The sequence below is a fragment of the Phyllostomus discolor genome, chromosome 2, assembly GCF_004126475.2.
Source record: "Phyllostomus discolor isolate MPI-MPIP mPhyDis1 chromosome 2, mPhyDis1.pri.v3, whole genome shotgun sequence".
Classification (NCBI taxonomy): Eukaryota; Metazoa; Chordata; class Mammalia; order Chiroptera; family Phyllostomidae; genus Phyllostomus; species Phyllostomus discolor.
Genome location: NC_040904.2, coordinates 47,848,445 through 47,864,825, shown reverse-complemented (window position 1 = coordinate 47,864,825; position 16,381 = coordinate 47,848,445). Strand labels below are relative to the sequence as shown.

Genomic DNA, 16,381 nt, shown 5'->3' with positions numbered 1-16,381 from the left:
GCGAATATAGTCTCAGATTGAGAAAATCCCAAAACTGCCATCAAAACTACTAAAGAGAAGTAATTCATTTGTTTGAATTGGGGGAGTGGTTGTAAGACACTCAGAAATACTTTTACCAAAGACGGCAGAGAGAGACACTCGGGCAGAAGAAACAGTTTAAGCAAAGGACTGCAATACCATGTGTCTATCTATGGAGTTCAGGTTCACTTTCCTCCGGGGGCAAGAATATAATGGCTGGTGAAGCCATCCATTGATCAAGGAGTGTCACCATTCCCAACCCTCGCCGTCCCTGCCCTCACTCTCGCAGCCTCCAGAACACATCTTGCTGTATTGGGTTTTGCTGACTCTGCATGAGCCTTTGACATGCATAGTTGAGGTTGAGGAATCTGTGCCTAGTGGGTTTGAGGTTTCATCAAGAGAAAAAGAAGGAACTTGTGTGATTTCACTGAGTAACTATTTTCACTACAAAAAATTCCCATATTTATTTTTCCTTTTTTTGAAATGGCACTAAGGAAACACATGCCAGACTGCCATGAACAGAGCTGTACTTTCCAAACAGTAGCAAGCACTAAATATAGAAAAGCTTGAGTTGCTCACGATGTATATAACTTCCTTTCCCATTTCCTTTCCCTACCGCCCTAAGCCAGTGCACAGACTGGTACATGTGAAACCCTTCCACATCACAATGGCATCAGACGACTGGCAAGCCCATGTATAATACATATTCCACAGATTTTGTAGAGGACTCCTATTGCCAAGACAAAGACTCAATCAATAAATCAATCCAAAAATACCAGCCCAATATCCCTCAATGAGATAAAGACTATAGGTGATAAAGGAACATAACTGGTGATCCAGCTTTTAGGCAGTTTCTAAAAGGGGAAGAACAAAAAGATAATAAAATGAGTTGAGACCTATAAGTCCTAAAACTTCCAGTTGGGGTTGGGGCCAGCTCTCCTCTAAGTGTGCTACCTTGGGTAGCTCCCTAAAGAAATCTGCCCCCCGCCTCATTTCCTCATTGCAGGAAAGACGGCCTGGAATAGGGCCTTTGCAGATATGAACCACTATGATTTGTGCTGTTTAATGGTTTCTACAGGCCTCCCCATGTCACATTATGATTCTGGCTTTATGATATATAGTTTGGAGGCAATGTTAATGTACATGATATAATTATATCAGTCCACAAAAAAGACATCTATTAAAGTGGCAAGAAAATGAAACATCATTAACTGATCTATCCATTAACTGATTCATGGTAGCTTTACTATGAACCAGATACTACTAGATACTCTATACTCTTCTATCTTAATTAATCCTCAAGATAACTTCCTAAAGTATTCCAAATGTTGCATGTGAAGACGAGCAATGCAACTGGCAAGCAACAGAGCAGTCTGCCTGGCACTGAACCTTGGCTTCCCATCACTACACCACACTACCCCGTCAACAGAATCGGGATGCAGAGAAGGGAGAGTTGGGATGAACTGGTGGTATCAGAAGTCATGAGGAAGAAAGTGAAATCTTTCTTTTAAAAATGGGAAGGATTTCTGATCAGTTGAGAGATAAGGATACTCTAGGCAGCAAAAAGAGACGCAAGAAAAATTAACTCGACACAGGAAACTAACAGTGAGAACATCAGCCTCCCTAGAGCAAAGACTACAGAGAGCACAGTGGGAGATAAGGTATACTTGACAGGGTGCCACAGGTCACGAAGTATCATGAAAATCAGCCAAGAAAGGAAACTTAACGAGGTAAGCAATAAGAACCCATAGGAAGAAAGTAACATCTTTTGAAGACCAATTGCTTAGAAATATGCAACTGGAATGGGGACAGGGAGACACAACCAAAGCTGTGGGTCTATTGTGATATGGAGAAGAAATGAGCTAGGACAATGAATGGGAAAATGAGACTACAGCAAACCTAAGAGTCATTTTTGCACTAAAAAAAAGTCAGATCTTGCTGACAGACATACTAAAATTACGAGACAATGACCCCAGAGTTTAGAGTCTGGGAGACTAGAAAATATAGCGGTACCTCTAACAGGATGAAAGCCTTGGGAGAATGTGATGAGTAGAATTTGGAACAAGTTAAATGTGAAGAAACAGGTTTTTCCCTGTGGAAAGATCCTATGGATAAATGCAACATAAATTGTCGAAGGAAAACATAGGGCCAAAAGTCATAACTAGTTCATGTCATTAAATAAAGAGATCAAAGTTGAGAAGATAGAAGGTCAAAAAGAAGAACACTAAGTGGACACCTAAATTTGTGGCCAGAAAAAAAAGGAGAGTGGGGGTCTGGCAAAAAAGAGAGAGAAGAAATAGCTGCAGATATAGCACAGCAACCAAGGAAGTTCCGTTGAGTGAACACTGAAGGAGGAAGCAAGCAGGGAGGAGTGTTACCTTCCTGCAAGACACAGAGGAACACGGCTGCAAAGAACAGTCCTTAGGGAATCAGAAGACATGGTAAACTGGTGCAAGGGCCACCTCAGTCGAGTTGCAATGAGTTACGTTCATGTTAGGATTGTGGCTTAAACCCCAGTTTACAGAGAGAAATGTGGTGGGGTGGAGGGGCTTCCTCACTTCATGAATCTGTAACTCTATGAAAATTCTTCATTGTAATTGCCATGGCCCACTATTGGTTTTTATCCCCACAGGGTCAGAAGAGAATGTCAATGAGCTAAAAGGAAATGAAAATAATCACAATCATCTTAGGCACATTTCAACTTAGAAAATGGCCTGATGTGAAATGATGATAAAAGACCCTGACCAGGTCGCCAGGTTGCTCAGTTGGTTAGAGCATTATCCCGATACACCAAGGTTTCAGGTTTGATACCAGGTCAGGGCACATATAAGAATTAACCAATGAATGTATAAGTGGAATAATAAATGAATCTCTCTCTCTCTCTCTCCCACCCACCTTCCGCTTCCTCTCCCCTCATAAGCAATTGGAAACAATAATAAAAATGATGAAGTCTCCTGAATGTGCACAGTAGTTAGCCTTTTTTTTATTCAATTGTTTGATCACCCCTTCATGGAATACCTAAATCTGAACCTATCAGGTACTCTATGAAGTTTTGAGACAGGTCTTCAGAAATTAAGACCCTCACTCAGCAGTGCACACAATGTAGAATGTATGGCTTGAAACAATACATCCCTGATCAGAGGATAGCTTGCCATTCTCCTTCTAATACATACAATACCAGCAAATATAGCATCTAATGATCATAAAAGTATTCATTGTTCTACAAATGGGGGTGAGATAATTTTTAATAGAAAGAATTAAAGCTCAGTGATGCCGCAATAATATTACAAAAATTATTGGTAAGGTAAATCCTTTACTTACTGATTTAGAAAGTGGTAGCAAATGGGTTATTTTCATTTGATCATTTGAAAAAAAACAGAAGAGAAGAATTTGGATCATCATACTAGCTCTATGACTAAAATAACTGAGATTTGGTTCATGGGATGATCTGACTGAGATCACATATCATCTCAGTGTGTCAGCTACAGGTCAGAACAGAATGTGGTTGTAAGACAGGCTCAGACTGATTTAAGCAATAAAGGGAATGAGACAAGTGATGGGGAAAGAAGGGAATTTCTGAGCTCTTGCCATGTTGGTCTCTTTCTTTCTCATTTTTAAGGGGTTGGGGGGACCCAAAAACTAAATCCTTTACCTTCAAAAATGGGGATTTTTCTCTTTCCTGTGTCATGCAGTCCATCATTTTAAAAAACTGCATAGAAACATTTTTTCCACCATCTACCACCTATTTTACTCTTTTCTACAATAATAAAAACTGACATCTTTACTAAAGATTATCGGTAAAATGCATATAAAAACAATCTAAAATTATAGAAAAAATTCCAGTTTAAAGGTCAATATATAACTTTCTTATATTTTCAAGCCAAAGCATATCCATCCATTCCATAATGGTATAGACAATTCAAAACAAAAAGTAGAAGATAATATTGCAATAGAGGGTTCTACAACATAACCCATAGGGTCCACATACTAATAAAGAAAAAATTGAAGAGGAAAGTAACATTTGGTAGTTTATGTTCTTCATTGAAACAGAATATAAAGGTAGAGTAACAATAAAGCTGTGATGGCAAAAGAAAAAGAAATTGACTGGCTCAACTGAGAAAAATGCAGGGTTCTATTCCCACCAAGGATGCTTAATACCATGGAAACCTAGAATATTACTTAGCCTCTCTGAGCCTTAGTCCCTTCACTGGGACAAGAGGAAGAATTATCACTATACTTCTCTTTTCATAAGTTATTTAAAAGCTCCTTGAAATAAAGCATATGAAAGTCTTTTATTTTAAAACAATGTCAATTTTGGAATTAATGGAATTATAGGGTAAGAGTCTTAGACAGGTCAAACTCACAAAAGCTAATGATAAAAATAATACCTTAACATTTTAAAGATGGGTATACATACCACATATAAGAATACTATATTTTTTATCTGTTAGAGGTGCAAAAGTACTTGACTTTTGAGTGGATCAAGTAAATTCAACTTTGCACAGAAAATTTCCCTAAAACTTAGAGGTTCAAAAATAACATATGAGTTAAATTCTTAGGTTTTTGGTCTTAGCACCCTCTACTCCCTCTTTTACCCCTCTCTTTCAGATCAAGTCTTTCTGTGTTGAGTGGATTACATAAATTACATAGGAACTCCAGGTTCATGAACCCAAAGAGGCTTCCATACCATGGGGATTGGCAAAGAATATACTGGAGAATGAGATGGAAGATTAGCTTCTTTCCATTAAAGAATCACAACGAAATCTATTGCAATGACCCTTGGCCATTAACTATGAACACATATTGTTGATGACTTTGGCTACTTTTTGAGAATTTAAAGTCATCTGCCTTCTCTCATTTCTAAGGGGATTGATATTATGCCAAGAGGCTTAAAAATCCCCAAAATGCATTTTGGCTTTATTCTGACCCATTTAAAAGTAAATTGCTGCTTCCCTGACATTTGCTGTGAGATCTAAACAAGTTGCCTTGACTCTTTGAGCTTTAACTTTTGTATTTGCTAAATCATATATTTGTACTTTTCTTATTTGTGAAAGTCAAACATAATATAAAGTATTTTTTAATTTATAAATTACTATAAAATTATAAAGAGGTAATATTTCATTACCAAGGCATTGTATTTTGAGGCTATAAGAGATCTAAAAGATTAGTTAAGTCAATTGTTTATTTTGTAGAGAAAGTTAGTGGGAGTATTTCTTTAGCAAAAAGACTTAAAGTCCCCAAGTGTTTAAGAACAAGGAATGGGGTCACTGGCATACTATGGGAAGGCATGGTGCAAACCAAATGACACCAATATCTGCACCAGAACTCAGCAAAGAGACGAGTCACTCCAGAATAACCCAACAGTAATAGCATCAACAGTAAATACTTACTAAGCTTTAGAAAATGTCAGGGACATACACTAATCATGTGTATTATCTCTTTGAAACCTTCACCAACTCAGAAAGAGCCAACTGCAGTTTCACTTAACTTTGAGCAAAGGTAATTTTCTGAAATATATAATACTACTAATTATTCCCTATTAACAAATTCAAGTGCTAAAGCAAAGCTGACCTTATTGGTTATCTCTACATACAGGAGAACTGACCACAACCAGTTTTCCCATGAGACTTTTATTGTCCGGGGATTAACCAATTTTTCACTGTAGAGAGCAGGGCTGTGCCCTAGGTTAGGTAGCAGTGTCAATGGTAATTGAGTTGATAAGGGTGAGTGTGTGTGTACACACTCCACTATCAATCCCAGAGAAAAGGTTTACCTCTTTAAATTTTTAAAAAATAAGGAAGAGAAGCTATGGCATTCCATGAAAATGTTTCAAGTTGCTTAACGAAACATTGGAATAGCCCCTGTCAGCTCTAGGCCTGCTACTTTCAAAGAAGTTTTTACAAGTCTAGACACCAAAAATACCTTTCTCTTCTCAACTGAGTACCCAATCAGACAATGATTCAGACTGAAAGACAAACAGGAAAGCTTTGACGTTCACTTCTAGAAAGTCACATTGACCAGAACCAGCTACATGCCTAAGAGCCCACCAGCCTTGCTAAACATACTCTGACGACCTACATAAGGGAGCTGCAAAAGGAGGAGATAGTGGCAAACAAGCTACTGCTGCTACTGCTGTTGCCAGGGTCACAAACAACCCCACAAAGCAACTAGGGCTCGCTAACCTAATGCCCATGGGAACAAGGCGAAGGGCCAGGAAGAAACAAGCATCTCAGTCACTCCTTTGGTATGTTTCCATGTGTTGAGATATTCTTACATTCTCACTGAACAGAAAGGCAAGCATTTTACAGTGGAATCAAGCTTTCACTGACCACTTTGGTTTTGCTCTGAAAAATTGCACACTACCTCTGTTCTTAGCCTTTAGAGCCTGGACATGGTCTTTTTTTACCCAGCCTCCTCCTTCCTCACTCCACTACCAGATACAGAAGGGATGACCTCTATAACAGGGTATGTCTACACCATATATGTAAGTCCCAGTGCGCCTTTTTGGGAGTTCCTCGATGAACATGGCCACAGCTGTGGGCATGAGTTTTCTATGCCTAAAAGTAAAATTCTGCCATTCAATACCTACTAGACTAGGATTACATGTCACGCGACATGGATTTCAGTGCCACTTCTAATAAAACTTCAATCAATTTTTAAGTTATCATTGATAAATGAAATACATTAAATGCCTAAGTGGATAAATGATTATAACCCACCATTTACCCTATACATACATGACCTTTGAAATTGTTTTTATAAGAATAGGAATGAGTTGGCCTACAGATTTTGGAGACAGACTTTATTGTAACAACACTATAAATGATTTCAGAATTTTCTCTTCTCTCTTTCCCTTTCAACTAACTCCAGGCATTTCCCCAAATTCAGTGTGCAGGGCCATTACACTGTTCTCACTTTCTGCTGAAAAGAGTCACCTCTTTCAGTAGCTTTATCGATCAACTCCTTGGGGCAGACATGATACCTCACTCCTGGACTAGTGGATCCTTTGAATGTGCATCATTTTCTAAAAGGATGGGAAGAAAATCCATGCAAAGAAATCATAAAGGGACAAATTTCAGTTGAAAAAAAAGAAAAAATAACATTAACATTTGGAGTAAGGAGCAATGGACAAAACAGTGTGTTTTCGGAGGTGAAGAGATTGGAGTCAGGAGTAGCAAACATGGCCATCCTGACCAAACGAAGAGAAGAGGAGACATGAAAACTGAAAGTGTAAAACCACTGGATAGTAGGCAAGTGAAAGCAAGCCACAGGACTGAGTCACAATGAGAGAGGTAAAATTAAAAGTTGTCAACTGGAGGTCATGGGAAAAAAACTCAAGCAAAGATACAAAAAGAGGAAGTTAAATACAAAGCACCTGAACTCAGAGCCATCAGGGATCAGCAAATAAGTCCCTGAGGAGCTCCAGGAAGTCAACCAGACAATCGGAGCTGTCTGCATGGGGTTTCCCGTGGGCACAACCTGTTTAGTCTCATGGTGTGTGAAAAGCACCACTTGGCAGCCAACACAGACCTGGGGATGTCCTCCTTATATTTAAAGTACTGACAAAGACCTGCAATAAACTGCCTGTGATTCCAGAATGAAGGGTAAATTCCACAGCCAGAAATGAGATGTCACAGTTCCTTGGTGCTTCTCTTCCTCTGTATTCTCATTATCACTTCACTGCTGACAAATCCATTCACCCATCTGAAAATTAAGGTCCTACCCAGTCATCAAAGTGCAGTTCAAATGACACTGTTTCCAAAAATCTTCCCAGCATATCTCTAGTCAGTTTTTAAGCCCCTGACCCTCCACCACAACACAGGACTTAGAGTGTACTTCTCATCGAAGCATGGTAACTAAGGCATAATTTACCACAAAACACCTTAATTTAGGAAAACACACACACACACACACACACACACACACACACACACTGTATTTTTCGAACTATAAGAAAGACCCCCCTCCAAATTTGGGAGTAAAATGGGGTGTGCGTCTTATAGTCCAAATGTAGCTTACCTGGCTCGCTGTGGGGAGCAGCGATGGCAGCCAATGTTATTTATGTTATTAAATACTTTGCCACATTTTTTGCTTCAAAAATTTTTTCCCTATTGTCCTCCTCTAAAACCTAGGTGTATCTTATGGTCTGGTGTGTCTTATAGTCCTAAAAATACAGGGTGTGTATATATATGAAGCTTCCAAGCTTGATTCAGAGCTGGTAGCTGATAAACCTCATCCTTCAACATTGTCTTACCCATTGTCTTACCTCATCCATAAATATTTTACAAAGTTGAAAAAAATATTGGAAGTTCAAATAACAGAAGGGGGACTTAAGTTATGACCTCTTATTCCCTTGCAAATTTGAAAGTTTATAATACATTCTCCCCCTTTGAACCTATGCTAAACAATGCTAAATATTTGCCTGCCTCTGCTAAAATAGAAAAAAATTACCAACTGTGGAATTAGCTCAGAAAACTAACAGTCCCAAGATTCAGACTCAGGGCACTAGATCCACAATGCCAAATTCTAAGGCTATAATCCCCAGCGTGTGTGCCTGAGTTAGAGAAGGTATACAATTTACAGCAAACAAATGCGGAACAAGTGAAGGAAGGAAGTGACTGCTAAATGCACTCCAAACCTCACAGGCACTGAGGTCAAACTGATCCTGATAGAACAGAAAATATCTCATTTGTTTTCCAAGAGTCATCTTCTCCTATAAAAATGAGAATTCTCAAAACAAGAATTCTTGACACTAAATATCTATTTGCCTTTTGCAAAGATAAAGTCTACAGCAAACATCGAAAGTTCAGTGAGTCAAGCAAAACTCTAGCACCACCTGGTTGTTCCAAACAGGAGCAAGTAACCCATTCATCTGAACCTCAGAGCCTTAAAACCATGTGCCCAAGCCGTCTGGTACAGTGCGATAAAGGGCAAAGCCAGGCATCAATAATTCTCAAATTCAGTAAGAGTTCAGTCAGAAACTACATAATCTACCCTTCTTGGGTCTCAGTTTCCCCACTGGTAAAGAGAGGGAGTGAAGTCATTTAGCAAGTGCTCAAGAAGGCCATAACCCAATGCTTGGCGCAGGGTTAGACTATATTATCTCTTAGGTCCCTCCTAGCTCTGGAAATCTTATTATTCTTGTAGTCACACTTAGTAGACATTCTTTTGGCTCGAACCTGAAAATTTGGCTGGAAACATAAACAGACTTCTACATAAAAACACACATTCACCAGCTATAATTTGGACTTGGCAACAGGAGGCTTCACCATGGCTGAGCGGAAAAAGTATAAAATCTTCTCCAGTGAGTATATTACCTTGAGATACATTATAGCTCCTCTCCAAAAGGTGATGCGGATACAGCCAGAGCAGGGCCAAGTCCTTATCACATGGTGTCACCCCCACGCCAGGGAGGGGCCTGCCCCTTCTCTTTCGAACTCGCCTACAGGCCTTCCGTATGATCAAGAATGCCAGGCCTCTCCCTCCCAGATTTGTCCTTTTCCACTTGGCAAACTCTATTTTATTTTTTATCCTTCTTCCTTCTGTTTTGCAGAGAACATAAGCCAACATGGCAACAGGCTTTTTGTTTATTTCCTTCTTTTTCAAAAACAAAGTTGTGGTTTCAGAACAGTTACCAGGACAGGGTCCGCACAGAACAAGACTTTTCGTAATTTTAGAAAAGCCCCATGTCTGAATTTCCCTTAATGAAACACTTTGGCAAAGTCTTATTATTATTCTTGCTGGTGTTATTTTATATCCAGTAATAATTATAACATCAAAAAACCTGTATAGCCATTATAGCTTAGCAATTTTAAATCCATCTGTATTTCATTTAATTATTAGATGTTGATACTGTTACTTTATTTTTAATTATAAAGAAACTGGGACTTATTCTGAATGGCTCAAAATAATAAAACTAGAATAAGCTGCTGAACTACTTAAACACAAGTCTGTTGTCACAAAGTTAAAGAAACTTTTTAGAAATAAAGATTTTAAACCCAACAAAATAGTTTCTATAATGATCCAAGAGAGAAGATTGAGTAAGTGAAGCTTTTAATTGAGTAAACTAAATATGCAAAGAACCAACACCATTAAAATAAGAGCAAAACTATACAAAAGACAAACTTGAAAGGTCTTCTTTTTTAAAATAAAAAATGACTAAAAATAAGGAAAATTAATCATATTGTTTTTATTAACATGGGATCTCTCTGGTGCATTAAATAAATATAAACTTTGTAAGACTCCTGTCCATTAATGGCATCTGATCTGTTTTTGCTAGCTTACAGCAAGATGAAATGAAGGGAGTTTGTGACATCTGTGAGAAGACAGAAAATGTGTAAGAGCCTTTATAAGGCCTAACCTCCAAACTGAATTGGAACTTACTGGTTATAACTGGAACTTAATAAACTGAATAATTTCAACTGATCAATTATAAAACAAGCTTATTCTATTTCCTAAGATCTGCTATATAAAAATATACTCCCAAGAAATGCACATGGCCCTTTCTCCCCTCTCTGGCCTCCAGTCTTTGTGTAGGGGCCACCTGATGAGGGAGGTCTTCTTGACCATGCGCACTCCAGGTTGGCTATACCCCTAACCCTGTCCTCAGCCTGTGGCCCTGATCCCATGCTAATGTCACCAGAGCCCCTCCACACTCACAGGCTGAGAACCACTGCTCATGGTGCTTCTGACTCCAGCCCAGTGCTTTGCCATCACCCCTCTCTGGAGTACGACAGTTGTACATAATCAACACATACTGTAATGTGCCTCCTTAACCTCACTCAGAAGAGAAAATCTGAAAGATGTTTGTTGCTGTTTTGGCTAGAAAGATGCTACTGACCAATTAGGACCCACTGTGACCAACCAGAGACTTAAAATATCAATGGTACTCATGTAGAATACCATGCCTGTGGATAGAGAAAAAAAATAAGGAAAGTATGGTTGTGTGCTCCAGGATAACAAAAACATGTGAACTTCTCAAATGGCATTCCTAAAAAAATGGCTTTCAGTTTTGAAACAAAATTAGCAGGGGAAAGGATTCTAAGGCTTTGGAGTACAAGCTGGCAGAACTCTGAAAAGCTTTGAGTTGGGAATTTTGCCTTAAGGTGACAGCTTTTTGTGAGTTGCAAAGCTCTTTGTAGGCTCTGGATAAATGTGTATCCGGTACAGAAAGCATCACTGAATTCGTGAGCTTCCTAGCATGGCTTATAAATATGACTTCAACCACAGATCTTACCTGTGCCCTGAAAGCACCTTCATCAAGCGGTGGTGGAGGAGGGAAGTTTCCAGGGCTAGATGGAAGAACACCAGGATCATCCAGAGGTGGGGGTGGGGGTGGAAGGAAATCACCTGCAGAAAGGAAACATACACATCCAGTTACTACGGATGCAAACTTATAAGCACTCTTCAAAACACATATTGGCTGGCATTCTGCAGCTTTGTAATTGACACTGACACATAATTTTTGCCTTGCATGACAATTATTCCCTATCTTTCTTCTCCTCACTTTACTGAGAAGCCTTAACTTTCTGAAGATTGAGAGCCAGGTTTGATCATTCAAAGTGACATAAAAGCTAGTCTACAGGGGTCAGGAACATTTAGCCAGAACAGGGAAGGTGGTTGGGGTGGTGGATTACTGAAATATGTGAGACTTGGTCCTTACCCTCAATCAATTTTCAGTAAATTAGAGAAGGCAAAAAATGAGTATACAGTAAGGATACTATAAGAGGCAATGTATAAAGATGTACAAACAAAGCGGAAACTAAGATGAAGAACAGCTTATGCCCAGGTAAAGAAACAAGGAAGGCTTTACTGAGCATTTAAATTCTCCCTGAACGTTATGATGTAGAGAGTAAGTCCACTCTAGGCAGAAAGAGACAGGAATAAAGGCACAGAGATTAAAAAAAAAAAGAGCCTAAGGAATAAAGAGTAAGCGACAACTACCATAAATATAGAAATATAAAATAAACCATAGCTTATAAAATAAACCAGTGACAAAATAAGCTTTTAAGTGTTTTGTAAAACTAGCAAATAGCTTGAATTCTATGTGTGCAGTGAGGATCCATTGAGGATTTCTGAGAAAGGAACACTTGCTTGCAATATGACTCACTAAACACTAATCTAAAACTGCATGTAGGGCAGATTATGAAAAACTGGAATGAGAAGTGTGGATTTGGAAATCTATATGCAATCCATGGAGAGAACAATGAGGCTTTAGGACACTAGGAAAGCCCAACACTGCTGACCCACAAGAACAGCACACTGAAGTTAGAGCTGTTGAAGAATGTGCCTGATCTCTAAGATCTGAGTATTAACGTATATCCAAGAGCTCTATGGACTCATAATGTAGAATCTTTTTTAAATATTCTACAAGAAATCCTACTGGGAAAAGAAAGACCCCATTTACTTAAAACTTTTCATTTGTCCCTTTCCTGTTAAAAATAATACTTTACATATGTTGGGAAAATTCTCTCCTCTATTTATGGATAAGTAGCTTTTCCTTGCATTTCAGCTGTTCGACATTTAGTGGTAGGGCAGCAGACTCTATCACTCAGTGACCTGCTTTTAGACCATACCAAAGCATCGCAACTTAAATCTTCAGAAAAAGGATGGTCAAAATTGAGCAGCGGAAGGATGGTGACTTGAACTGGTTGATCTGCTACACCTTTCGGATGTTCACACGGGCTCCATGTGCCTTACAAAAAACAGTTCAGAGCTGGGAGAGGAGCTCGCAGCTGTAAGTCTGGTTCCCCACCATAATCAGACGACTAAGCAAACACCACCTTTAAAGCGCTCTGTTTTTTGGACTTCACGATGTACCAGGCACTGTGCTAAGATTTTCATGCACAGCCTCTTACTCCTGCAAAACTCTCTATGCTGGTGGTTCTAAAACTTTGGAGTTCATCAGATCTCTGGAAGGTCTTGTTCAAGCATAGGTCGCTGGATCCCAACCCCAGATTTTCTAATTCAGTAGATGAGGGGTAGGGCTCAATAATTTGCATTTCTAATAAATTCCCAGGTGATGCTGATTCTTTTGGTCTTAGGACCACTACAAGAAACCCTGCATTGGGCAAAGTATTACATTACTATTCCTACCTTAGACCCCACAGGAGTAGTAATTATGATTTGTGTCATAAAGAAACATTTCTACTTCTCTTACCCTTCTGAGTGAACTCATCCCAAGGCATACTTTGCCCATATTTCTATTAGGGTTATAAGCCTTAAAAACTTTTATTAACTCCACCCAGTAGTCACAAATATTGCCTATAAACTAGAGTCAACAAGGAAGATTTTCTACAGACATTGACGCCAAAACTCCATCTCACACCAATTCAATTAGGATCTTGGGGATGGGCAAAGGCAGTGAAGAGGAAGAGTCAGAGGCCAGGATTGCTCTTAAATTCAGCTAATTCTAATGTACAGCCAGGACCGAGAAATTCCTTTGGCTTTCTTTTGGCTAGACACTGCACTAAAAAAAATTATAATAACTGTTAAATACAAAGAATTGTCACCAAGTCATAATATATTAGAAGAATGCACACAATGATATCTTAAGTGATCAGCAAAGGATATCAAGGTTGTTGGACCCTTGACTACCAAATTCTAGCTCACAGCCTAATTTTCAGGTTCAAATGTCCTATCCAGAGCTATGTCTACTTCATACCACATGTAACAGAAAATTTCTGAGCATCATATTCTGTTTTAACAGATCCTATCATGTTATGAGAATTGTCAGCATTAAATATGATCAGACCTGAATGAATCTCAGAGGTCATATTATAAAGGCAGAAACAAAGGCTCACAAAAAAAGAAATTATTTGAAAACAACATAAATCTAAACTATCCTAGGAAAAATTCAGAAGATTTTTTTTAAATTTATATATTTTTACACAGAGCGGAAGGGTAGGAGAAAGTAAAGGAGTGAAACTTCAATGTGTGGTTTCCTCTAACACACCCCCTACTGGGGACCTGGCCTGCAACCCCGGCATTGGCCCTGACTGGGAATCAAACCAGCAACTCTTTGGTTAGCAGGCCCACGCTCAATCCACTGAGCCATAGCAGCCAAGGCTGAAATTAAGCAGATTTTTTAAAGCCCTAACGATAACCTCATAATAACAATCTGCCTTATTTTGATTAGTTACAAAGTTATACCAAAGTGTTCAGTTCTTCAAGCTCAACTATCTCAGGCCTCTTACTGCATTATTCAGAGTGGAGCCTGCACTTTAAAATGTGGACAAATGGTAAATGTCTTGAACACAGATACACACGTGATAAAGAGATGTTGTAGAACAGACAATGGGTCTTTTTGAGGAAAGCAAAACTAGGTGAGATAGTTAGAATAAAAAATGCTGGACTTCCGGCAAGATGGAGGCATAGGTGGACGTACCATACCTCCACGCACAACCAAGATTAGGACAACAACAATTTAGAGCCAGAATAACACCCAGAACTGACAGTGAATTTATCTGAATGTAAGTTGGACAGCCAAGAAGTTGAAATAGACCCGTTCATCCAGGCCGGTAGGAGGAGCGGAGCCGGGCGGGCGGGCGCAGGTCGGCAGCAGCATGCCCGAGGTGATCGGGGAGAACTCAGCGCGAACTCGGCGCGTAAGCCATCCAGGGCCCGCAAGATCGCAGCGGTGGACCCTGAGTACGCAAACAGCAGCTGGCAGACCCAGTGAAGCGGCGACTGTGGACCAGGGCAGAGCTTGCAACCCAGGATCCCAGAGAAGGGACAGTGACCCCAGGAGAATGGAACTACCGCCATTGTTCCCTCCCGCCCCCACCCCCACCCCCACCCCCACCCCCACATACAACATCGTAATTTGCGACTGGGGTGCCCAGCCCAGGTAAACACCTAAGGCTCCGCCCCTCACCGTAACAAGAGCAACCAGACAGAAGAAAAAAAAAAAAAAAGAAGAGAGAGAGAAAGACATGTCTCGAATAGACGAACAGATCAGTCCCCCAGGACTCATCCTTTTGAGCAACCAAGAAATAGCCAATCTATCAGATGCACAGTTCAAAACACTGGTGATCAGGAAGCTCACGGAATTGGTTGATTTTGGGCACAAATTAGATAAAAAAAAAAATACAGGTTACCATAAAAGAAATGAAGAAAAATGCACAGGGAACCAACAGTGATGGGAAGGAAACTGGGACTCATAACAATAGAGTGGACCAGAAGGAAGCAAAAAACAACCAAGCAGGAAAACATGAAGAAATAAGAATTCAAAAAAATGAGGAGAAGCTTAGGAACCTCCAGGATATCTTTAAACGTTCCAACATCCGAATTATAGGGGTACCAGAAGGGGAAGATGAAAAGCAATAAGTGGAAAAGTTATTTGAACAAATAATAAAGGAGAATTTCCCCAATCTTGCAAAGGGAATAGACTTCAAGGAAATCCAGGAAGCACAGAGAGCCTGAAAGAAGTTGGACCCAAGAAGAAACACACCAAGGCACATCATAATTACATTAGCCAAGGTAAAAATGAAGGAGAGAATCCTAGAAGCAGCAAGAGATAAGGGGACAGTAACCTACAAAGGAGTTCCCATCAGACTGTCAGCTGATTTCTCAAAAGAGACCTTATAGGCAAGAAGGGGCTGGAAAGAAATATTCCAAGTCATGAAAGACAAGGACCTACATCCCAGATTGCTCTATCCAGCAAAGCTCTCATTTAGAATGGAAGGGCAGATAAAGTGCTTCTCAGATAAGGTCAAGTTAAAGGAGTTAGTTCATCACCACCAAGCCCTTATTTTATGAAATGTTAAAGGGACTTATCTAAGAAAAGAAGATAAAGAAAAGACATGTATAGTAAAAGGACAGCAAACTCACAAATATTAACAACCACACCTAAAGCAAAACCAATAGAAACTAAGCAAACAACTAGAACAGGAACAGAACCACAGAAATGGAGATCACATGGAGGGTTAGCAACAGGAGAATGGGAGTAGCAGAGAGGGGGAAAAGGTATAGAGAATAAGTAGCATAGAATGTAGGTTGAAAATAGATAGGGGGAGGGTAAGAATAGTATGGGAAATGTAGAAGCTAAAGAACTCATAAGTATGAAACATGGTCATGAACTAAAGGGGGGGATATGGGTGGGAGAGGGTGTACAGGGTGGAGGGGAGTGAAGGGGGAAAATGGGACAACTGTAATAGCATAATCAATAAAATATATTTTTAAAAAATGCTTAATAACTATCTTTAATCAGACTAAGAACTATTATGGTAATTCTGACTACAGTTCAGCAATTTTAATAGGCAAGTAAACAAAAGAACATGCCACTAAGTTACAGTAGAAGTAAGTTCAGCTTAAGAGAGAAGGTGAACTTTCCCTGTTGAAAGCAGACGGTAAAATGAAAAGA

General features: G+C 39.5%; 1 protein-coding gene across 5 annotated transcripts in view; it reads right to left on the bottom strand.

The window, feature by feature from the left end:
* LOC114490441 (LIM domain containing preferred translocation partner in lipoma) overlaps nt 1-16,381 on the bottom strand; it is a 636,657-nt gene that overhangs the window by 351,750 nt on the left and 268,526 nt on the right. Inside the window, exon 6 of one of the 5 annotated variants that reach the window (XM_028504415.2) lies at nt 11,255-11,367. The exons of the other annotated variants lie outside the window; for them this stretch is intronic. Within the exon in view, the coding sequence (XP_028360216.1) occupies nt 11,255-11,367 (113 nt within the window). The remainder of the gene's footprint in view (nt 1-11,254; nt 11,368-16,381) is intronic. 5 annotated transcript variants of the gene reach the window in all.